This window comes from Pleurodeles waltl, chromosome 1_2, assembly GCF_031143425.1.
Source record: "Pleurodeles waltl isolate 20211129_DDA chromosome 1_2, aPleWal1.hap1.20221129, whole genome shotgun sequence".
NCBI lineage: Eukaryota > Metazoa > Chordata > Amphibia > Caudata > Salamandridae > Pleurodeles > Pleurodeles waltl.
The window spans coordinates 1,296,583,118-1,296,607,565 of NC_090437.1; the positions used below are offsets into that span (position 1 = coordinate 1,296,583,118).

At 45.6% G+C, this 24,448-nt stretch overlaps 1 protein-coding gene and 1 long non-coding RNA gene across 2 annotated transcripts in view; one reads left to right on the forward strand and one right to left on the reverse strand.

Annotated features, from left to right (window-relative positions):
* ATP6V1B1 (ATPase H+ transporting V1 subunit B1) overlaps window positions 1-24,448 on the reverse strand; it is a 220,911-nt gene that overhangs the window by 62,748 nt on the left and 133,715 nt on the right. Inside the window, exons 5-6 of the mRNA XM_069205321.1 lie at window positions 2,117-2,194; window positions 1,192-1,331 (exon numbers count right to left, since the gene is read on the reverse strand). Of these exons, the coding sequence (XP_069061422.1) occupies window positions 1,192-1,331; window positions 2,117-2,194 (218 nt within the window). The remainder of the gene's footprint in view (window positions 1-1,191; window positions 1,332-2,116; window positions 2,195-24,448) is intronic.
* On the forward strand, window positions 12,490-23,960 carry LOC138296242 (uncharacterized). Its single transcript, XR_011203793.1, has 3 exons — window positions 12,490-12,605; window positions 22,428-22,809; window positions 23,528-23,960. It is a non-coding gene; the product is annotated as an uncharacterized lncRNA (long non-coding RNA).

The following is a 24,448-nucleotide window of genomic DNA, read 5'->3' on the forward strand; positions in this document are numbered from 1 at the left end:
CATCTTCCACCTGCTGGCCAGACATGAGGTTGTGTAAAATGGCCGTTCTTCACAGCAGGGAGTGATGGTGCACCTTCCAAGCTGGAGTACCTATAACATGAGCAGAATAAGTGTGAAGGTTTGTTCCAGGCTCTCATCAGCCTTCTAGGATGGACCATTCAAAGGAAGTCAAAGGACCAGGCTCTCCTCGAAAACTGCACTGTGTCTCAGTCTGCTGACCAAGACCCATTCCTCCACAATTAACCACATGGCAGAATTCAAGAAGAACTAACCTGCAACCTCTTGCTTCAAAGGGCACAGCAGACCTGCCTCAGTCCCTCCACACTTCTATGTCTAGAGTTAAACACCCTTCTCGCAGATGCAGCCAATACACTTTCACTGGGGGCCATTTCATAGCCACCATGTCAGACCTGGGATAATTCACAATGGATCTCACTGGTAACAACATACACACACACTCACAAACAACGCCCTACTTCCACACGCCACACATGCACCCACACTCAAGTTTACACAAGAATGTCAGAGCCGGGTCTCGTCATGAGACGAGTGAAACTTTACATGAGCAGGCGTAGGCGAAGACCATGAGGGCATACTAACCCTAGACAGAAGACAATGTCAGGCACTGTGACAGAGGGGACACATGTCTCACATAATGCACTAACACTGAGACATATATCTCACACACTGGAAACACACCAACATTGGAACAGGAGCCACACTGACACTGAGCCAGAGAAGACACATGCTGGCACTACGACATGTCTTACACATGCCTCACACGTGTCCGAAGCAAGTCGTGTGAGGTTTCTAGCAGGAGAGTAGTTAGAGTTAGTTTTGACAAGAATTTGTGTAAAATGCAAAAGCACTGTCATCTGGCAGGTACTGCAAGAGCGGAGTACTGACGGGTATTCACTTTATTTCATCAAATAGGGAGCTAAAGCACGGACATTTGACTTTGCATCAATATTTTACATGTTCTGCGCACGAAAACTAGAAAAAACTATATTCAATGCCATATGTTAACTTTAAAAGTCAACTCTATTTTAACTCCAAACCAGATAGCTCGTTGTCCTCTGCAAAACCCGATAGTTCCTTGTACTATGTCATCTATAATTGAGTGTAACATGTGGATTATAACATATGCTTTTTTCCGGGTACAATTCTTTCTATATAGACTCCTGACCATACCTCATTGTGTGGGAGTCCAGCAGCAGAGAAAATAGGAATCTTCTGTCCTCTGGCAATGCTGTTCATGACGTCAATGGGTGAGATTCCGGTCTGTATCATTTCCTCTGGGTAGGTTCGGCCATAGGGGTTGATTGGCTGTCCTGGTACACAGCAACAAACCCAAGATGCATCATGAGGAAGTAATTCACACAAACCTGTTCATGAGCAATCAATGAATGGCCAACACCATTTACAACATGTATCTTCTGCAATGACTTCTATAACGCACCTGTGAGGGGTTACCAGCTAAGGTGATACTTAGACTGCAGCAACCCCAGAACCAGGCAGCCCGCGTCATCTCAGAGATAAAGAGATCAGGCTACATCAGTCTCCTTGATCGCAGTGCACTGGCTTCTGATTAAGGAGCGATAGAACTTCGAAGTCCTCTGCCTAGACCATAAGGTCTTGTATGGTAGAACACTAAAGTCCCTGGTCAGAATTTCTTCACACGATCACCCTGCTGGCCACAAATAGTCCTTTGGTCAAGTGCTCTTAAGTAACATACAAGGTCAACCTCATTAACTGTGCCTCTTTCAGAGCTGTGGGGGAAGAACTCTGCAAGACACAAGGCTCCACCTTCAGAAACTCCCTTTGTCATTGTTGAAGAGCACAAGACTTCATGAAGTTCCTCTTAAGGCACAAATTCTCCACAATATCTAGGATCTTTTCTTCATTTCTGAGTGTAGTGTGTGCCTCTAAGCCAAGCAAATGGGACCACCCGTAGATCTGCAGTGTTGTACCAATGATGTTTTACTTCTGTTACGTCTGTACACATCCACACGATTCATGGGCGAATACAATTAGCAAACCAAATTTACTAGATGGGAGTCATTTGAATGAGTATTCCGCTTTTTTCTCTGCATTGTTTAAAAACGGTATTTCTTACCGTTAATATCTAAGTAATCTTCCGCCATGACAGCAGGGCCTTTGTCGATGGGTTTGCCAGAGCCGTTGAACACCCTTCCTGTAAGCAGAAGAACATGTGCACGTGTCAACCTTTAAACACCACATTCATTTAAAAAAAAAAAAAAAAGATTTTGTGAAGCATTTGTTTTATTCGTATGTCTGGAGTTCTGCAAAGGCCATTAGTAAAAGACAAAATAGGGCCACATACCCTTGGCCAGAAAGATACAGGCATGGGGATGATTTATACCTGTCGTGAGCCTTCCTTCAACGGGAGCAACATGTGATCCCACTAGAACTTGTGCTGTGATTGGCTGGCCGCAGCATGAAGAGAAATATTGCGACCGCCATTACAGGACGCTGGGTCCCCGTGTCCTGAAAATAAAGAGCATGAACCCCTGGACCTTGTTGGGAGAATGGGGTTACATGTTTTGGGGGTTCCCATGAACTCGCAAGACTCATGCGGGAGCCAGTGAGACCCCTTTAATAATGTGAGAGTCCTGCGGGATCAGAAGACAATTTAAAAGAAAAAAAGTGTCACGGGTGTCACTTGGTGCAGGCCACGCACACTGAAGGCCATACACAGAGGTGGATCACTGTCCGTGGGAGGTTGGATGCAGGACCTGGCAATCGTGCAGGCCCTTCTGCCTAATCTATGCCCCACATAGCCGAAAGCAGTGTGCTGAGGGGGTTGGCTGGGTGTTCGCAGGCCAGGCCCTGAGGACAACCCCATGTATGCACAGCCAAAAGCCGTGCACAGCAGCGGGTGGCTTCTCACAGGTGGGTGGACACAGGGCCTATCCATAGGCCAGCCCTGGGCCAACCCAAAGACCTGCATATCCTTGGGTCGTGCGCAGCAGGGGTAGGGGTCAGCAATGTTACGCATAATAATAAAATCCTAATTTACATTAAATAAATCCCTTGAAATTCACGGAATAAAACACTGAAATTCCAAAGGTAAAATTGAAGTTTATTACCACAGTGGAGCAAAACAGACATGAGAAAAAAGCTTTTTAAATCTACTAAAAAAGATTTTTACGCCTCATGGATTATATGTAACAACGACTTTACACAGGGAAACAATTCTAATAGTTTCTGGGTCTCTTAAATGTGATTTTACTAAATTACACAACCCCTTGCACGCACTGAAAGAGAGAATGAGACAGAGAGAGAGAACTGTGGAAACTGGAACACAGAGAAACATGCAGTCAATGCAAAATGATCTAAAGATGAGACAGGGAGGACACTGGGGCGAGAAGAGAGGTGCAGAAACTGAGACATGGAGATGCAGAAGCCTGGTCAATAGCACATCTATATACAGACACTGAGACACATGGAACAGAGACACTGAGACACATGGAACACAGACACTGAGACACATGGAACACAGAACACTGAGACACATGGAACACAGAACACTGAGACACATGGAACACAGACACCGAGACACATGGAACAGAGACACTGAGACACATGGAACACAGACACTGAGACACATGGAACACAGAACACTGAGACACATGGAACACAGAACACTGAGACACATGGAACACAGACACCGAGACACATGGAACACAGACACTGAGACACATGGAACAGAGACACTGAGACACATGGAACACAGACACTGAGACACATGGAACACAGAACACTGAGACACATGGAACACAGAACACTGAGACACATGGAACACAGACACCGAGACACATGGAACACAGAACACTGAGACACATGGCACACAGACACTGAGACACATGGAACACAGAACACTGAGACACATGGAACACAGACACTGAGACACATGGAACACAGAACACTGAGACACATGGAACACAGACACTGAGGCACATGGAACACAGAACACTGAGACACATGGAACACAGAACACTGAGACACATGGAACACAGAACACTGAGACACATGGAACACAGACACTGAGACACATGGAACACAGACACTGAGACACATGGAACACAGAACACTGAGACACATGGAACACAGAACACTGAGACACATGGAACACAGACACCGAGACACATGGAACACAGAACACTGAGACACATGGCACACAGACACTGAGACACATGGAACACAGAACACTGAGACACATGGAACACAGACACTGAGACACATGGAACACAGAACACTGAGACACATGGAACACAGACACCGAGACACATGGAACACAGAACACTGAGACACATGGAACACAGAACACTGAGACACATGGAACACAGAACACTGAGACACATGGAACACAGACACTGAGACACATGGAACACAGACACTGAGACACATGGAACACAGAACACTGAGACACATGGAACACAGAACACTGAGACACATGGAACACAGAACACTGAGACACATGGAACATAGACACTGAGACACATGGAACACAGAACACTGAGACACATAGAACACAGAACACTGAGACACATGGAACATAGACACTGAGACACATGGAACACAGAACACTGAGACACATGGAACACAGACACTGAGACACATGGAACACAGAACACTGAGACACATGGAACACAGAGACAGGAAGCAAGCACACATATTAGCATAGTCAGTGGGAAGGGTATATATGGACCAAGGGACTGGGTTAGAGACACAGACACTGGAACACAGAGAGAGAGAGAGAGAGGCGTGGTAACATGAGTATAGCAGCAGATGCACAGAATCCATAACAGGTGTAAACATGGACACTGCAGCAGGAAGATTGAGATATACACGAGGGCAGGGAATCACGTGCATTGGATTCATAAATGCAGAAACTGGGATAGGAAGACTTGAACATTGGGGCAGGGGGAGGCATGCAGAGGACAGGACAGAGAGACAGCGACGTGACCTGTAACGTGACACACAGAGACAGACACACCAGGAGAGGGGGACACAGAAAGTGGAACAGTGTCATGCAGACAGACGAACAGGGAGAGAAATAACGATACTGGGTATAGAGACCTGGAGACTGAAACTGGGAGAGGAATGTGCGCAATGAGGGATGAGATATATGTTCATTATCATTGACAGACCTCACCAGGCACTCTGACAAGGAGGGAGACACACAAACCTGGGCACAGGGAAATGAACATTAGGACTGAGAGAGAGAAATGATAGAGAAAATCAGTGGTGGAAACTGGGACATGTGCACGTAATCCAGCACAGATTTAAACTTTGACCCTGGTACAGGCAGAGGGATGCAGGAACTGGGACTAAGCTGGATGCTTGGTCAGTAACCCATCTGAACACAGGTACTGGGACGCGGAGGCACAGATGCTTAAAGGAGGAGACATGATCACAGAGACGAGAAGATGCTATCACTGGGACATCAGTACACTGACAGTGGGAAAGGACGATGTTTGACACTGGTGCACTGTGACCTTGACTCAGAGACAGAGGCACCAAGACTTTGTACAGGTGAGCCAACACCCATACATTAGACTCACACTGTAGTAGAAATGTGGTCTCATGTATGCCACACAGCTACAAGGCCAGGACCATGGCAGACGTGCACTCTGGAGAAACAAATTAATGCAACCACTTTCCAAGTTGCAGGGATTCCATGTTCTTATTATTCTGCATGGCAGTGCCCTCTGTACCTTGGACTTCATATCCAGTGCCTACTGCTGGCAGCCCTCTGGATGGACCTCCCAGACACCCCCTTGCAGGTGGGTGTAGTCACTCACTGCACCCTTCTGTAAGGGGATCTTTAATCCCCCTTAAAAGTGCAGGCGGGTTGCCACCTTCGCAGTGGAGCATGGAGTGCTTTAAAGCAGCTGCCCCGTTTTTCTCTTGAATGCACTGCACAAAGGGCAGCGCAAATTCGCGGCTGGGGGGGGGCGCAGTGCATTCAGGGTAATAGGGGAGACTTTGTCTGTTTGCGCCCGGCGAATCTGTTTTAAGTATGAGCCATTCAAGTTGCAGTAGATCAACTTTATTCCTGGCTATACCGCCCCAACACATATATAGTTGAGTACACTCCTGTTGTTCCACGATCGTCTCAACGCTCCCTCTACAATCCAAATCTACTGAAATCACATTCCATTACCCCAGGGCTACGGTATAGCCCAGAGGACAATCTACTTTTCTACATTCCATTATGTTACTACATTCCATCATAACACATCCCCCTTTCGAAAATATGATAAATCTTAACAAACGATATAATGAGGATAAAAAAACGAAACTGTAACTATCTATAAGGGAATACAATAGCTGTATAATTAACATCAACATATGTAATCTAAGAACCTACCTAGAAGTATAAGTACAGACTTTATCTTGCTAAAAAATACAATGTGAACATATTTTAAAGATTGCATTCATAATCTTTCAATTTTTCAGGTTTGGTGATCTTTCTTCCACGCCTACTAGAAGTTACTATTAATGTCAGATACCGTTTTATTGCTGCTAGAAGTTTCTGTACCTTCTTGGGAAGTTTGTGTTGTTTCCTTGAGTGCATTGTTCTCTCTGCTCACTATTTCTGGTTTCTCCATACCAACTCTGATCACATCTTCCATCCAACAGGTACCATTGTTGAATCCTACCATTCGCTTCCCTTTGTAAGGTGAAACATGCAGTGGCGGCTCCTCCGCTATGGCAGAGGAGCGTCGCCTCCTCGCCAGCAGCGGCAGCTGCAAACCTTTAACAATACAACAATAATAAACTATGTTGGCCGGCCAAACACACATGCGCACTGAGCTCTCTTCAACCCGGCACTGTGTTGCCAGGTTGGAGACAGCAAGCAGAAGCTCCTAGTCTGCCTCAGAGCACCAAGCCAATCCTAACGCTGCTTTCATGCTTCCAGCAACATGAGAGCAGCGTTAGGATTGGCTGCAGGGCAGGCTGGGAGTTTTAGCCTGCAAGTGGAGCCAGCGATGCGCCCTGCTCAGGCTCACTGTAAGGTAAGTTTGTTTTCTTTAAAATAATGTTGTCCTATTACTGCTGGGTGGTAAATTGATGTGGTGATGTGTTTTATTTAATTCTTTTTGAAAATTCTTTTTAAATTGTCAGAAAAAAACTGAGGGCCAATGTTTGTTAGAATAACTTTTGGCAGCCCTTCGCCCAAAAGCAAACAATTTACAAATGCCTGAGAATCAACCTTTGTCATGAATTTCATTTTTGGACACTTTGAAAAATGATCTATCAATGTCAAAATGTATTAGGGCCCATTCCTTTCATACATGGGTCCTGTAGTATCCAAACCAATTCTCTCCTATGGCATCTTGGGACACTTGATGCAACATAGTGATAGTGGAGGCTTAAATGTTGTTTAGGTTTTCTCTGATTCATTGCATAGGAGACACTCTCTCACCTTCCTTTCAAAAGCCACATCAATCTCAGGCCACCAGTATAACTCCTTACCCTATATTTTGTCTTAAACATTTCTAAGTGCATCTCATGACAAATATCAAGTGGCTTGTTTCTAAGTACCTCCGGGGGAATGAGTCTGCCATTATGTAACACCATGTCATATTTTATAGATAACTCTTGTTTCAACCCCCAAAACACACAAATGTTTCCTTCCAGTTCATTCTTAGCAGGCCACCCCTCAACTATCCAATTTCGTACTTTTGTCAAAATTGTGTCTTCCTTGGATGCCATAATCCATTCTTCCTTCCATAACTTCTGCCACACAACGCTCAACACCATTTTGCATAGCCAGTGGCATTTTACTAAAAAAATCAGCAATTTTGTTCTTCACAACAGGCATATATTGCTCCTTATACATGTAATCTAAGAGTTTTGTAGACATACAAGCAAGTTGTGATGATGGCTTGGATATGCCACTTGTGGTAAGGACTTTGGTAAGTGGTTTATGATCGCTACAAAAAATACCTTTCATACCCCCATTTGAACGACCTATAATTTTCCAAACCCCACACACATGCTAGAGTTTCTTGTTCAATAACAGAATATTTTCCTTCCATTTCCATTAATGAATGGGAAGCAAATGCAATCACACACCCTTTTCCTTGACTGTTGATTTGTGTGGGCACTGAACCTATACCCCTATTGATGGCATCAGTAGTAACTATACATTGTAAAATTGGGGTCAAATCCTTGAAGAGCTGGTGTGCTCATTTGTAAGGCTTCTTGACACTCCTTTGTCTACTCAAATATACTTTTGAAGTTCAATAACCATCCAATAGGATATGTTTTGCTGGAGAAATTGTACACATATTTAGCATAAAATTCAGCTAATTCCAAAAATGATCTAACTACGTCCTAATTGGTTGGAGCAGGTGCATTTTTATCACTTCTACCAGCCCTGTCCTAGGTTCAATACCTCTCCTACTAACTTTATGCCCCAAATATGTTACATTCTTTCTTGCAATTTTACATTTGGTACACTTAGCTGTGAGACCACTGTTACTTAAAATCTGTAGGACGACTTGCTTTAGTTTGGCGTCATGTTCTTTTTTTGATTTTCCCATAGTGAGAATATCATCTTGAAAGAAAACCACATCATGTAGCTTACTAAATAGCTTAAACATTAATCTCTGAAACATGTCTGCCGCAGACACCAGTCCAAACGGAACTCTCACAGATTGGTAGCAGTTAGAATGATAAAGGCAGTGAATCTGCTGCTGTCTGGGTGCAAAGACACCTGATGGTAAGCTGAGGTTAAGTCAATTGTGGTGAACCCATCCATACATTTAGTCAACTAAACCTTCTTACTAATTTTAAGTAAAGGAAATTGATCCACCATAATATTTTTATTTAAGTCCCTTAAATCGACACACAACCTCAGCTTACCATTGGCAAGTTTCACAACTATCAATGGTGCAACCCAGTCTAAGGCTTCAATTTGTTCTATGATGCCTGCCTGTTGCAGTTTTTCCAGTTCTTTAGATAGCTCATTCCTAATCCCCAAAGGAATATTCCTAGCCTTATGGACACAGGATATAGCATTATCTTTCAACAAGATTTTGTGTTGGAAATCTGTAAGAATACCAATACCTCCTGAAAATACCTTGGAATACATTTGCTTAATGTTTTCTTTGTTCATTTACTCCGCCTGGATGACAGAGATAGGCTCAGGACAGTTGGGGTCAATAATTATTCCTAATTCACCCTGGCCCCACCAACCTAGTACAGAAGGGCCAAATTTTGAAACATACCTTTTACATTCTGCCTCTCTATTAAATACAAAACACTGTTTTCTGTAACCCAACAAATTAATTGGTTCTTCTGTAAAACTCTTTGGAGAAATATTGGATGGTTCTAAATGTTCCCCCAATTTGGGTTTACATTTTTTCAGTCATATCATTTCATTGAAAATTGTGTAAGGTGAACCAGAATCTGCTGTGATAGTCACCATTGCACCATCAATAGATAATTCACACTTCAGCTTCCTCTGTTGATTACTTGTGGTTGGTAACCCTGCAGTTTTTTTACATTTAAAACAAACATGTTCATACCTTCACTCTCAGACTCTAGGGAGTCCATGCCTGTAGCAGTCTCCACATGTTTTATCGTAATTTATATCCTTTTTCTGCACACTTTCAGAAAATGGCCCATGATACCACATCCGGAACATCTCTGGGTATGGGCAGGACATTTTTTGTAATTTGCTAAGTGAATCAACACCTGTAACACTTCACCATTGAATTGTGATCTTCTCCTTTTTTAAGTCTTGGTTTGTAGCAACTATTCTGTTGTTTTGACTTATCACACAAGGATCTAGCAGTTTTCTTTCCACTTTTTTAACTTGTTTACTAACTCTTTAGACTCTAGTTTGTCATCTCCTTCCTTCTTATTTTCAGACAGTACTGCTTTTGCACATCTGCCTGTGAGTTCCGCTTTTTTAACAACCTTAATTACCCCCTGTAACGGTGCTTCCCCTTTAGTCCATTAACAATCTTGCATTGGTTCACCACATAAATTAAGCCTGCCTACCACCATGGTTTTCGTGGCGTTGCTAATGCCACAAAAACCATGTTGGTAGGCCCTACCAGTGACAGGGAATTCCTTCACTGTCACCGGTAGGCGGCTCCCCCCACCCCCACAACACTCACCAAACGATCCATCCATACTCCCCACCTCCGCTCCTCACATACATAACCCCTCCGATCCTCACACACTCCCCCCACCGCCCTCTGATCCTCACACTCCACCCCACCCCCCTCTGATCCTCACACTACCCCACCCCGTCCAATCCTCACACACTCCTCCCACCCGCCTCCGATCCTCACAAACTCCCCCCACCCGCCTCCAACATGCACACACCCGTAGACGTGCACCACACATACAACCAATCACTCACACTGGCATACACGCATTAATACACACACTGGCATACACACATTCATACACGCATACTCCCAGACATGCTCGCACACACTCTTACACACAATCACACTGACATGCACTCACTTCACCATTCTTACACGCATTCACTCACACGCATACAACTACGCAAACAACACAACACACACAGACGCATTCACACACACACTCACACATTCATGCACACAATCAGACACACACACACAACTTCCACTGTCGGAATCCCAACTTACCATTGTCGAGGAGGTCTTCCGTCACAGAACGGGAAGGGGCCCTACTACGGCAAGCAGAGCCCGGCAGCAGAACACTGCCAGGCCGTATCACAGGTCATGATACAGCTGGCGGCATTCAACTGACGTGGCAGTGCTGGTGGTAGCAGCGCCAGCTTACCACCGTCCGCCAGTATGATCACTGCCGGATTTCCGACCTTCTTCTGCCAGAAGTCGGGCAGTGCTCAAAATCTGGCGGATGGATGGTAGCCGCAGTGAAGGTATTTTGGCGGCCGTCACCGCAGCTGTAGGTGGTTTTTACCGCCATAGTTTTAATGGGATACCTTTGATGTAAAACAGACACGAGAGAAACAGATACCCAACTAGCGGCTGAATTGCAAAGTGCAAAACAAGAAATTGTGTGATTCTAGGCAAATATTTAATTTCACCACAACACCTTTTTCTTCATTATCACATTTGAGAAAGCCTTCAAATATGTGAATTCAAATGTGCGCTCTAGGAAAATGTCTTATTTATTGTTTAATAGATCATAGTGTTCTCCGTCTGTAAAAACAATCTACATCACATATATAGGGTACATCAATGGTTCCCAGCCTTTTGACTTCTGTAGACCCCATTTTATCATTATTGGAACACGGGGACCCCCACCGAATCATTATTGAAATCCAGGAACCCCCACCCCCAAAGAGACATTACTGAAAGCCAGGAACCCCGGCCTAAACATTGTTGATGATCTAAAACACAAAATAATACACAAAAGTAAAGACACAGACATTAATCAAATACATACACAAATGATAACACATCTTATTTAATTTGCAAACAAACATACATAAAAATAAAAAATAAAATGAGTAGGAAGGTTGTGGCCTTTCTGAATTCAATAGAAGCCACACATCGCCCATACTGTATACTGTTTGATGCACCTGAACTGCTCCCACAATACATTTTAAATAATCTGTTAATATTATTGAATTTTCTAAGCAGTTGCAGACCCCCTGAGGAGGTTTCGCGGACCCCCAATGGGATTTAGATTTCGCCGAATGGGACATCCGTCATCGTTGTGATAGAGTAACTCATCTACCAATACCCAAATCAGGCCCTTAGTGCTGACACCTTCTATATATATTTTCATAAAGCTCAGTGGGTTAAGCGCTCGCTGCTGAGATCTGTGTGGCTCGCAGGTCACTGGTTCAGATGCCAACAAGGTCAACTCACCTTTCCATCCTTCTAAAGTTTACAACACGAGTTCCCGTTAATATTATATCATATTAATTGCATGGTCAAATATTGTAAAAGACTACGGATTAAAACACTATATAAAAGTAATTACAAATGCCATTAATGTAAGCTGTTACCATGAAAGTACATATTTGATTCCAGAAGTTTTTAATTAGTCAGATCACAAAATTCGTCGCTTAACTTGTTACGAACCTTAAACGAGCCCTTCTTCCAGGGCCCAAAACAGATGAGGCCAGGCATGTGAAAGGCACCAGATACCAGACGGTGGTAAACACGTAGGTGATAGAGTATATGAGTATCACAAGTGCTAACATCAGTGGCGCTGGGGCAGAAGATGTCCATGATAGCATTGCCCTACTCACAGAGCAGGGACACCCCCTCTTCTCCCTCTCCCTCGGGGTCACACCCGTCCTACACTTGTGCCTTGCTAAGAAGCGTTCTTCCCCCCTTCACTCCCACCCGCCCGGAGACTTCCGCACACAGTAAGGCACAGACATGTCAACCGGTAGGTGGCAGCAGACCGCTGTTCTTGTTATATCCTAACCCTGCAGCGTCCTGGTTCAGCCACAGAGGACCCCGACGGTGGAAGATGCAGAGACGTGTTGGAAAGCACTGCATGAAGTAAGGCCATCACTGCAGAAAGGGGGGAGTCTGCTCAGAAACATGCAGCAAGCTGATTGGCTGCCGGTATCTGAGAAGGTAAATATAAAAATATAAATGGTCTATGGAGATTGATCGTGCAAGCAGAGGAGCTGGCTGAAACTTGTAGAAATAAGATTTTTTTTTTTTTTAAAGACAGTGCACCCATGAAGGGTACTAAAATTCTAGGTGGCCTAAATTCTCAGCTGGCTCTCTGTGAGTGAGAGGAGCAACTTATAAGGTGTGCCAGTGGTATGAATGAATGGGGGATTGAAAGTTATGACATCATGTTAAAAGTTCCTTTTTGAGTAGTTCATCTAAGTACCAGGTTGAATCGTTGCTCTTACATAACGATTCCAATAAAGATGTGCATTAAATATCAAGCTTTGAACTCAAAAACTCCTATTTAAAGACAGTTAAAATTAGTGAAACGCATTAAGCTTAACCGGGGGTCTCGGGCCATTGTCTCCATCCAGTCATTCTGGCGACCACAAGTCTGCCGAGTGCATCCAAGGTTTGGGGTGAGTTGGCTGCTGGCCCGGGGTCTCTTGACTACATCTGTTCATATTCCTCATGTAGAATCATTAAGGCAGATTTGTACCTAAAATTGTGCTGCGGCAGACACCTGTAATGCTGCGGGTGTCCAGCACGCTTCAGTTTATTGGAGGACACAGAGAACAGGATGCTCTTAGATATTGCAGGGAGGGCGGTGCGCCCAGCTCCCTTTTGTTAGCAGAGTCCCCGGGCTGGTAACGCATGTGAGGGGTGAGTGTGAGGTCAAGGGGGCTGCAGTTGTGGTGGCCTCCCCAGCCCGGAAGCATCCAATTGAACACGCCACATACAGAGCTCTATAACAGACGTCTTTATTCCTCAGCACACAATCACACACTCCTCAATGATTACGACATAACCGTTAATAACCACACCTTAACACCTCCCAGCAAGTTATGTAATTTTTCTGCTGAGTCCGCGCAGGACAGCAAGGGTCCTAGAGCACATAGTCTCACGATGCTACAGCAGTGACGTGTCCCTGGGGCACCGCATACCACATACAACGCATCCCTCGAAGTCACTTTGTGTCAAATTCCAGACCCTCACAGGCCCCTCGTTCCAGCTCATGGTCACGTGGGGCAGGGCTGCGAGAGGGACTTGCCAGTCTGCTCCTGTGTGTCTCACGTCCTTCTGATGGGTGCTTCTCGGCTAGGTCATCTATTCTCTGGGGTGGGGGCCGACAGGGTACCGGACAGTCCCAAACAAGCATAATGGTTGAACCTCCTTGGAATCAGGGGGGACACCACCCACTCCAACTTCCGGAGACACCATCATTGTTGTCCTTCCAGAAGGCCCTCAAGCATTATTTGTCACATAATCTCCCTCTTTGACACCCAAGGGTTGACCTTTCTTTACAACAAGATGTAACATGCTCTGTTGACTGTGTGGCATAAACAAAAGATAAAGATCTGGCAAAGGCATAGCTATCAAAGGTGCAGCAGGTATAGTGACACCAGAGCCCATGAGTGTGAGGGGCCACTGCACCCCAATTTTCACAGTCTTTTGATAACCCACTAGGCAGGATCCATTTTCCTTCCTTGCCTAGTGTCCTTACTAGGCTTCTGCAACCTGGTCTAAGAAAAGTAAAACTCAGTCTGCCCCCCCCCCCGCATTCTACAAAGTGCACACAACGTCATTGTCAGAGCAAATAATGCTCACGAGCACCATGAAAGGTCAGTGCACGCGGCAGTCCCAGGATGCTTACTTCTCCAGCCTCAACTGCTAATAAGCGTACCAGGTAAAGCAAGAACAAAAAGGCACAATATGAGAAGTTACAAACAAACAAAGAAACCAACCTGACAGGGGACGGTCCGTCAGACTCAGACTGCTAAAACAGGCTGTCATTGCCACTAGAGTGCCTAACAAATATTTCATATTTTTTCCACGAACATTTAATAGTGCCTCAGGCCTTTTTTTTTTTTTAAAGCCTTCAGTGTCCAGAATGCCAAATATGGATTTTGGAATTATCAATAGCTATTGTTTTAGAGAGAATAGTTCCTTGGTATTGGTAACTTCATTTTCATATAGCGCTTCGTACCATATGTACTCAGTCTTCACATTAATTCAGTCAAATTGTTTTAAAAATATTTCTTCTATATGAAACACGGGTTTTTTGTTCCATAGAAATTTGGAGCCTGAGTATAATCACATGATTATCTGCAAACAAAAGAGAGTTTAAGTCCTTTAGCTCTTTAACACACTCATCCCACACATCAAGCACACGTGGTACCTTGCACATGTTGCTCCTTACTCATTCTCTATGCACCCACACTTACTCTTTCCATTCCATATATTCCATCATTATGTGAACATATCCATAACCCTAAATCAGAAAAGATAACCAAGAAAGTCATAAACATGAATTTTGGGTGGGAGGTAGTGGAATGGACTGAAAGGGACTATTTTGGTATGTCAGGATGGGATCAAAGGGAGGGTTTCACCCCTGGAATAAAATAAACAATGATGATAAACTATTGGGTATTGTCTTTGCATATTTTCTTAGTTTACTTTATATTGTGGCGGTCAACTATTTTCTAACTTATTTTCCGTTACAATGTATGTGAGTTCTATGGAATGCGGTCTCCAGAAAAGTTCTGTGTTTGTCAGTTACTTCAGATTAGGAAGTTTCCTCAAGTCACTTTGACTGAGTCAAAGATCACAATTTGTGCCTATGGCAAGGAAAGGATTAATATGGTGTGCAAGTTCAATGCCAATTTGAATGGTGAGGAGACTGACGAAAAGGGGTGTAGTTTAGGTGGCAAAAGCCGACTTGAGCATGTTGACATGAAAGTACTAAGGGGAACTGGATATTATACTAGATTTCAACCCCTAGTATCAAGTTCTATCAAAATGGAAGTTGCTGCAAGACAATGGGGAGGTAAAAGGAGCATCAGACATGTGATTAATTTTTTTTCTACGATTATTAGTGGGAAATTAGAGAAGTTAAAAGGACTCTACCACAAAAATGTCTTGAAACGGGGAGCTAAACTGTGTATTTACAAGGTACAGAATGTGCCCTGGGTCAAAGGAGGGAACTGAAAATGAAGTTGGAGAGGCTGGTGAGGTTGGGGGATTATTGAGGAAATAGAATGCTTGGAATGATTGGTCCCCATGGTGACGGCACACAAAAATTATATCTCGTTAAGACTGTGTGTTGACTCTTGTGACCTCAACTGAAACGTACGGCTGGATCAACAGCCCTCCCAAATATATCTGAGATGCTGGTGATATTGAAGGGGGCAGAGACCTTTACTCAGGGCTGTGGAATTTAATACAATATCTACTTGTCCACGGGACAGTTGCTTCATAAATGAACTTGCCCTGCAAAAAAAAAAACCACTTGTCCCTTCGTGCCAGGCAGTGCTGCAACAAATTATGGCAGCAATCTAATTATATTAGAGCTCTGATAATAGCCTGTCTGATTATGCCAGGGTTTGCACTATAGAAGGGTTTGAATACCGTCAATTTCTTTATTTTGCTACCTTTCTGGAGATCTACATACCAGGGCATGAGGTCACGGTAAGCAATAATTCCAAGGTTGGAATGCCTTTTTTAGTCTGTGCAAACCTATTAACTTGCATGTCTTAAGGGTTTTCACCAGCTCTTCTTTAATCATTTCCCATATTGAGAAAGCTTGGAAATTTACTACTCACAAGGGTCCGCAGTAGAACCTCTTCCAGAATTGGGAAAAAAAAGTGGTTATAGGGATAGTGAACTTGTAAACGCTCAAAAGATTTTCACATGTGCAAATCTTCACCTGCATATTTGCTTGTGCTAAAATACTGTTCACAAATATGTTCTGGGACTACAATTTCCTAATCTACTTCTGCAAATTCTTGTGAATTCATAAAATATACAAATCTGCACCAATGCAAAGACATATACCATGGGTGCACTTTTGCGACTTTCTTTAAGAATTAGGCCCTTAATTAGGTCTGGTGTTCACTAAGACCTTTTGTTTCATTGAAATTCTATCTATCTATCGGCTGGCTTCACTGTGACCTCCTGTTTTATGGTATACTGGACTCTGTTTTTGCTGGTTTATTGTCTCTGCGCACTGTTTGGGATCAAGGGCAACAAGTTTTTTTTTTTATGTTCACTTTGTCCTTGGGACAAGTAGGCCCAACCCTCTGCAGCACAAACCCTTTGGCTGCCTGTTTACAGAGAGTGGAACTCTCTGCAGTTGAGGTAATGTGTTTCCAAAAGATAATGCTGTTCGAACTTGTATTTATGGTTCATTATTTGAAAACCTTCATTATTAGGGTGAGTGCTGTAAATAAATGTTTTAAGGTCACACTTCACTACTGACGTTGGTTCCAGTACAAAAAAAAAAACGTGTATACACATGTTTGAAAAGTTTAGGCTATGAGGCTAAGTATAATGCTCCCAGAATGCTCTCTGATTAGATGCAAATGAAGTGTCATTTAGTAAAATGTTTTGATGCATGCTAGTATTTCCCCAAAATATTTCGAATGGAAAATCAGTGTAACCATTTTCAACACGATTATGGGAAGCATGAAAATAAACAAACACTGACAAAGCCAACTGATCTGACATATTTTTATAAGTCTTTTAGTTTCATCAATGCGTGTCTTGTTTTGACATGGCTTTTGTAACACTTTATTGTTGTGGGAGCTACCAGGCCCTCAACATTGTAACAAACACTGGCAAAAAAAAACCAAAACGTTTTTGAACTCTAAAAGCACACGTTGCCATCAGTGGCATATCAAATGCCCCGCAGCCGCCCTCCAGGGGGCCCCTTCAGCACAGCACCTGCCCTGAGTGAGTCTGGAGAGGGGGCTCCTCCATGTTCTTTGCAAAGGGGCACCCTCCAGTTTCGTTACGTCACTGATTGCCACTGTTGTTCCTGACACTGAACAAAACTACTTTGTGTGCCAATATGCTCCTTGTGGAAGAGAAGAATGCGATCACTCACAGTAAAGCCAGCCGAAAGAGAGAGAAATAGAAGTTTAATAAAAACAAAATGTCTTTGTTAACACCAGACCTAATTAGGGACCAAGACCCACATGTAGGTAGCTTTTTGCATGTCGCAAACAGCGACTTTCGCTGTTTGCGGCGTGCAAAAAGCACATTGCGATGCACAAACCCAGTTTTGCGATTCGGTAACCTGGTTACCGAATCGCGAAACGGGTTTGCGACTCACAATTAGGAAGGGGTGTTCCCTTCCTAATTGCGACTCGCAGTGCAATGTAGGATTGTTTTGCGAACGCGGGCATAAGCCAATCGCAGTTTGCACCCATTTCAAATGGGTGCTAACACTTTCACAAAAGGGAAGGGGTCCCCCTGGGACCCCTTCCCCATTGTGAATGTCACTGTAAACATTTTTTCAGAGCAGGCAGTGGTCCGCAGGACCACTGCCTGCTCTGAAAAAATGAAACTAAAAAGTTTCATTTTTCGTTTTTGTAATGCATCTCGTTTTCCTTTAAGGAAAACGGGCTGCATTACCAAAAAAAAAAAAAAAACTGCTTTATTGAAAAGCAGTCACAGACATGGTGGTCTGCTGTCTCCAGCAGGCCACCATCCCTGTGAGGCCGCCATTCGCAAGGGGGTCGCAAATTGCGACCCACCTCATGATTTTTCATGAGGTGTGCATTTGCGAAGCCCTTGCGAATCACAGATGGTGTCAGGGACACCATCCTACATTCGGATTTGCGACTCGCAATTTGCGGGTCGCAAATCTGAACCTACCTACATGTGGCCCCAAATTCTTAAAGAAAGTCACAAAAGTGCACCCATGGTATATGTCGTACCCCTATAAAATATTTGTGAACTGTATTTTAGCATGGGTAAATACGCATGTGTAGATTTTCTCATGTGAAAATCTATTGAGCATTTGCAAGTTCATTTTCCCTCCAGCCACTTTCTTCCCAACCCTGGAAGAAGTTCTAATTCTGCCATTGTCAGGAGTAAATGTCCAACCTTTCTTATTATGGGAAAATATTAGAGAGAAGCTGGTGAAAATCTTTAAAACATGTGCAGGTTAGTAGGTTTGCAGACTCAAAGGCATTCCAGCCCTGGAACTATTGCTTACTGCTTCCTCCAGCCCCAGTATGCAGATCTGCAGAAAGGTGGAAAAATAAGAAAATTGCTACAGTAGGGTTTGAAACTGCAAGTATTCAAGCCCTACTATGGTAGTAGCCCTGGCATAATCAGAGAGGCTATTATCAGAGCTCTTACATAATGAGATTGCTGCCATAATTTGGCGCCACACTACATGGCACCAAAGGGACAAGTAGATCTTTTTACAGGACAAGTAGATTTGAGAAGCAGCCTGTCCCGTGGACAAGTAGATATTTTAATAAATTCCACACCCCTGAATAAGTCCCTAATAAAATGCACAAGAGGTGCCCAGGGCCTGTAAATGAAACGGTACTAGTGGGCCAGCAGCACTGGTTGTGACACCCACATCAGTGGCCCTGTAAACATGGCTCCGACCTGCCACTGCAGTGCCTGTGTGTGCAGTTTTAAATGGCCAACTGGACTTGGCAAATGTACCCACTTGCCAGGACTAAACCTTCCATTTTACTACATGTAAGGCACCTCTAAGGTAGGCCTTAGGTAGCCCCATGGGCAGGGTGCAGTGTATTTAAAAGGTAGGACATGTACTGGTGTGTTGTACATGTCCTAACAGTTAAATACTGCCAAATTCGGTTTCCACTGTTGCAAGGCCTATCTCACTCACAGGTTAACATGGGGGCTGCCTTTAAATAACTTTAAAGCTAAGATTCCCTTTGAGGGCAGATAGAAATATGGAGTTTAGGGTCTCTGAACTCACAATTTAAAAATACATCTTTTAGTGAAGTTGGTTTTTGGATTGTGAGTTTGAAAATGCCACTTTTAGAAAGTAGGCATTTTCTTGCTTAAACCATTCTGTCACTCTGCTGGTTTGTGGATTCCCCGTCTGGGTCAGTTTGACAGTTGGGCTGTTTACATCTCTCCTCTAGACAGTGACACAAAGGGAGCTGGGGTGTAGCCTGCATATCCTGATGAACCATCTCTGCTGAGAGGGAGGGGAGGAGTGGTCAATCAAAGCTGAAAGGGCTGTGCCTGCCCTCATACAATGCAGTCTCCAACCTCCTGATGTGTGTCTGGGGCCTGGCCTGGACAAGGAAAGATCTTGAAAACATGTGAGACTTTGCTTTGAAATTTGCCAACTTAAAAGGCAGAAAGGGGCATAAGCAGTAGACCCAAAACCCCAGACTTTTAGAATCTTTCTGGAATCAAGAGGAACATCTGCCCAATAGAAGAGCTGAAGAGCTGAAGGAGGAGTACTATCCCTTTGTGGTGTTGCTTTGCTGGACTGGCCTACAGTTGCTGCTTCTGCCTGACAAGAGTGCAAACGGTGAACTTTGCTGTGTGTCCTGCTTGAGAAAGTTCTACAAGGGCTTGGAGTAGAGCTTGCCTCCTGTTGGAAGTCTCAGGGACACCAAAGACTTCAGTTTCCTCGACCTGCAGCACTGGGAACTGTGTGTTTTGTGCTGTTCAAGAGGGGAAACCACTGTGCCGCGGCCAACGAAGCCGCTGCCCTGCACCGTGACCTGCCGACACCGCACGGAGCCGCACCGCCCTGCTTTGCACCATGACCCTGGTCTCACCGATGCCGCCATCGGTCGCCTTCACCGAGCCGCTGCTCGCACCGCGCCTTGTGGGCCCCGCACTCCTGCATTACCTGCTCACACTGCAGCCTGGGCATCTCCGACGCCGCCGCTCCTGCTGACACTAGCGCCGCTGCCTGCACCGTGGCCTGTGGACTCCGCTCATGAGGGACACGACGCATCGTTCCATTCCACACTACAGCCCCGGTCCACCAACGCCAGCACCATCAACTCCAGTGTCGTCACCAGGCATCCCTGCCTGCACCGTGGCCTGTGGACACCGCTCGAGAGGGTCACAAAGCACCGTCCCGCACCGCCGGCTTGGGCCTACCAACGACAGTGCTTCAGCAACAACAACGACGCTGCCTGCACCGTGACCTGGTGACACCGCACGTCGCACCGCCCCGCTTCACACCGCAGCCCTGGTCTCACCGACGCCGCTAGACGCCATCACCGAGCCGCTGCCAACACCATGACCTATAGGCACCGCACGTCGCATAGTCCCGCTTCGCACCGCAGCACAGACGCCATCCACGCCAGCACTCTTGCCCGGAGTTCCATCTGCAACACATGTGACTTCAAGGGCCCGACCACCCATGCACCGATTCTGGAACAGACACCGCGACACCGCTCTCCGGAGATCACCGCGAGGATCACGACGTTCTGCAATTTCAAAGGTACTGTTTGAGGGTCTCCCCGACACCATAGCTGGTCCGCGACGCTGCGGCATAAACTGTTGGTTTTGTTGATCACAATGCAGTGAAAAGCCCCAGGTGGAGCTATCGACTTCAAGGAACTGTATTTTTTAATAAATCTTGCAAAATTCATATCTTTCGCACTGTATGTTGGATTTTTATCATTTTGGTCTTGTTTTACACAGATAAATATTGGCTGTTTTTCTAAAACATGTGTGGTGTCCTTTTGTAGTGTTTTCACTTATTACTGCTTTACACAATGCTTCTGAGATAAGCCTGACTGCTCATACCAAGCTACCAAGGGGGTGAGCAGAGCTTATCTGAGCAGATATCTCCCTTATCCTGACTAGAGTGAGGGTCCCTATTTGGCAGGGTGCAAACCGACTGCCAACTAGAGACTTCGGGCCAGATGTAGCAAAAGATTGCGAGTCGCAAATGGCCCGATTCGCTATTTGCGACAGTGCAAATTCGGAAATGGTATGCAAAAACCCCATTTCTGACTTGCAAAAAGCGATGGGAGCCGTTAGCGAGTCGCATCAGTTGCGACCCCATTTTGCGACCCGCAAATAGCAAGACGCAATTTGCGAGTCAAAGCTTATGCAATTGCAACTCGCAAATTGCGACTAGTCGCAAAAAGCCCAGTTTGCATGTCCCATTTACCACTAACTCAGAGCAGGTGGTAACCATTACCAAAGTATAAAAGGAGACCCAGAAGGCATCTGGGTTACTCAAGATGGCGGAGATATACCTGATAGCAGTGAGGAGGAGAGCCCACGCCGCCCAGCAGAGGAGGAGGAGGGGCCACAGACAGGAGAAGATATATAGAACAAGGCAGACTCTTTTTCAGCAAACTGAGGATGAGATATACGATAAATACCGCCTTAGCAGCGTAGCCATACTAGAATTAATTGAATTACTGAAACCACAGCTAGAACACCAGACTCTGCATGGCTGCGCCATCCCTACGCATGTGCAAGTGCTATGCTCACTGCACCTCTTGGCCTCGGGGAGCTATCAGGGGGTCATTGCTGTGGCAGGTGGGGTATCCCAAAGTGCAGTGTCAAGGTTCCTCAGGGCCTTCCTAGATGCCTTAGTCACGCACATGTCTCACTTCATATACCTACCAAGGAATGAGGCAGAAATAAACAGCACCAAGCTGGACTTTTACCGCATTGCCAATTTTCCCCATGTCATAGGGTGTGTAGATGGGACACACATTCAAATATGCCCCCCTGCAAATCTGGAACATATTTTCCGCAACAGAAAGTGTACCCACTCACTCAATATTCAGGTTGTTTGTGATGCCCATTATGTCATCACCGACATTGTAGCTAAGTTTCCAGGCAGTACACATGACTCATACATGTTTAGGCATAGTGGGATACATCAACGCCTGGAACGTGGGGAATTTGGAGACGGATACCTCCTAGGTAGAGCTACAGACACCTTGCAGACATACACACAGGTCACTGTGCACAACAATCAGGACTTCCTAACAGTGTACTTTTTGTGCCCAACAGGTGACAGTGCATATGCTCTAAGGCCATGGATTATGACTCAATTTTTAACACCCAGGAATGAATGTGAGAGGCGATACAACAATGCACATAAGAGGACCAGGAATATGATAGAGCGCACCATCGGACTCCTGAAAGCAAGATTCAGATGCCTCCACCGCAGTGGAGGTGCCCTCCAGTATACCCCCATTACAGCATTCAAAATTGTGGTTGCATGTGCCATCCTCCACAACATAACCACCCGACGTGGGCTACCTCTCACCCCTGCAGACCCAGATCCTGATGATGAAGAGCAAGAACAACCACATCGCCATCATGGGGATAGGAGTATAGCTAATCAAGGCAGACTGAGACGGGAACACATCGCAACACAATACTTTGGAAGGTACGTGTCAACTCCAACCATACTCACCTATTGCCAAAAACTCAATTTGTTAAGTGGAACAAAAAAAACTATTTTATTAGTGCAGAAATGAAACTATTTACAAGTACTGAATGTCCATGGGCATGAAAATGCAAACTAGGCATGTGACACATTGGCGTCATGTGCCACTTCTAATGGTCCGGGGTAATCTCTATGACCTTCTGCCCCTCCTGCCAGCCTGGCTGGTCCCTGGTGCTTCCGTGGTGCTCTGCCTGCTACTCCTGAGCACCCTGCTGTCAGTGGCGGAGACACTGCTCACTGTCGAGCCCTCCTCACTGTCCTGGGGTGTTTCCCCTGTGCCCCTGGACAGATGCCGTGCCTCCATCAAGTCAATTATGTGGGTGAGACGTCCCAGGCCCCTAGCCACATCCCCAGCGAAATGGCCCATTTCCACCTGCAGCCCAACTGTCCTCCTCGACAGGCCTGTGGTGTTCATGGCGAGCCTGCCGATGGATGTGGCCATCCTGTCCAGTCTGTGCAGGAGCTGACGGTCCCTGCGCCGCCCACCCTCGGCCTGGGCCAGTAGTCCTCCTGCCAGTTCCCTCATGGCTAGGGCAAGGTCCCCAGTGTTCGTACATATCATGTCCATCCTGGAGTTCAGGTGCTGCATGCTGGCATGGTTATTGCGCACGAAGCGGTGCAGCACACCACTAATCCTCCCTAAAATTTGATTTTGTAGGCGCTGACCATGCAGCAGATGTGCCTCACTGGTGCTGGGAGGAAGTTGCCCGGATGCAGACTGCAGCCCTGATGTCCTGGACCTGCGACGCCTGCGCATCGGTGGCTGCCCTGTGATTTCAACTGTCTCATCCCTGCCTGTTGCTGGGGCAGCCTCTTGGGATACTGTTGCAGCAGGTGTGGATACTGCAGGGATGCTGCTGACCGTGCAGGTGGGAGTGCTGGCGGGTCCTGAAGTGTCCTCATGGGGCTGGCTGATTGGAGTAGTGGTGGTGTCTTGTTGGAGACCTGTGGGACATGGGGAACAGACTGTCAGTGTCTACTATCTGTTGCACACTTCCTAATAAACATTTGCCTATGAACTGCCTACTTGACTACATTTCCCATAATGCATCATTCTGGCGTTTGCTACCCTGAAATGGAGCTATCTTGGTTGTGCATGCCCCTGTGTACATGGTGGGTGGGGGTATGGCATTGATAGGGGTACAGGCATGTCACATGGTACTCACCGGTTGATGTGCTGGGCTCTGAGGTGTCCAGGTCCCCAAATCCAGAAACTGCCTCCTGCTCCAAGGTTTCCTCCACCCTTTCTTCCAGGGGTGTGGGTGGTGGCACAGACGATGGTCCCCCTCCTGTGCCTCTCATCTCCCGGAGCCTTTCAGTCACCCTCTCCTTGGTCCGGGAGCGGAGGTCATACCACCTTTTTTTTATGTCATCTATGGTCCTATGGCTCACCCCCAGGGAATTTATCTTGCCCTGGATGTCCTGCCACAGCTGTTTCTTGGTGGCTTCAGCAACATTGAGGGCTGATTTTCCAAACAAGTCATCATAGTGCTGACAGCATTCGTCTGTCAGCACCTCCAGCTCCCTCTCAGAGAACTTCAGCTTCCTCTTCCTTGGAGTTCCTTCCATGGCAGCTGCT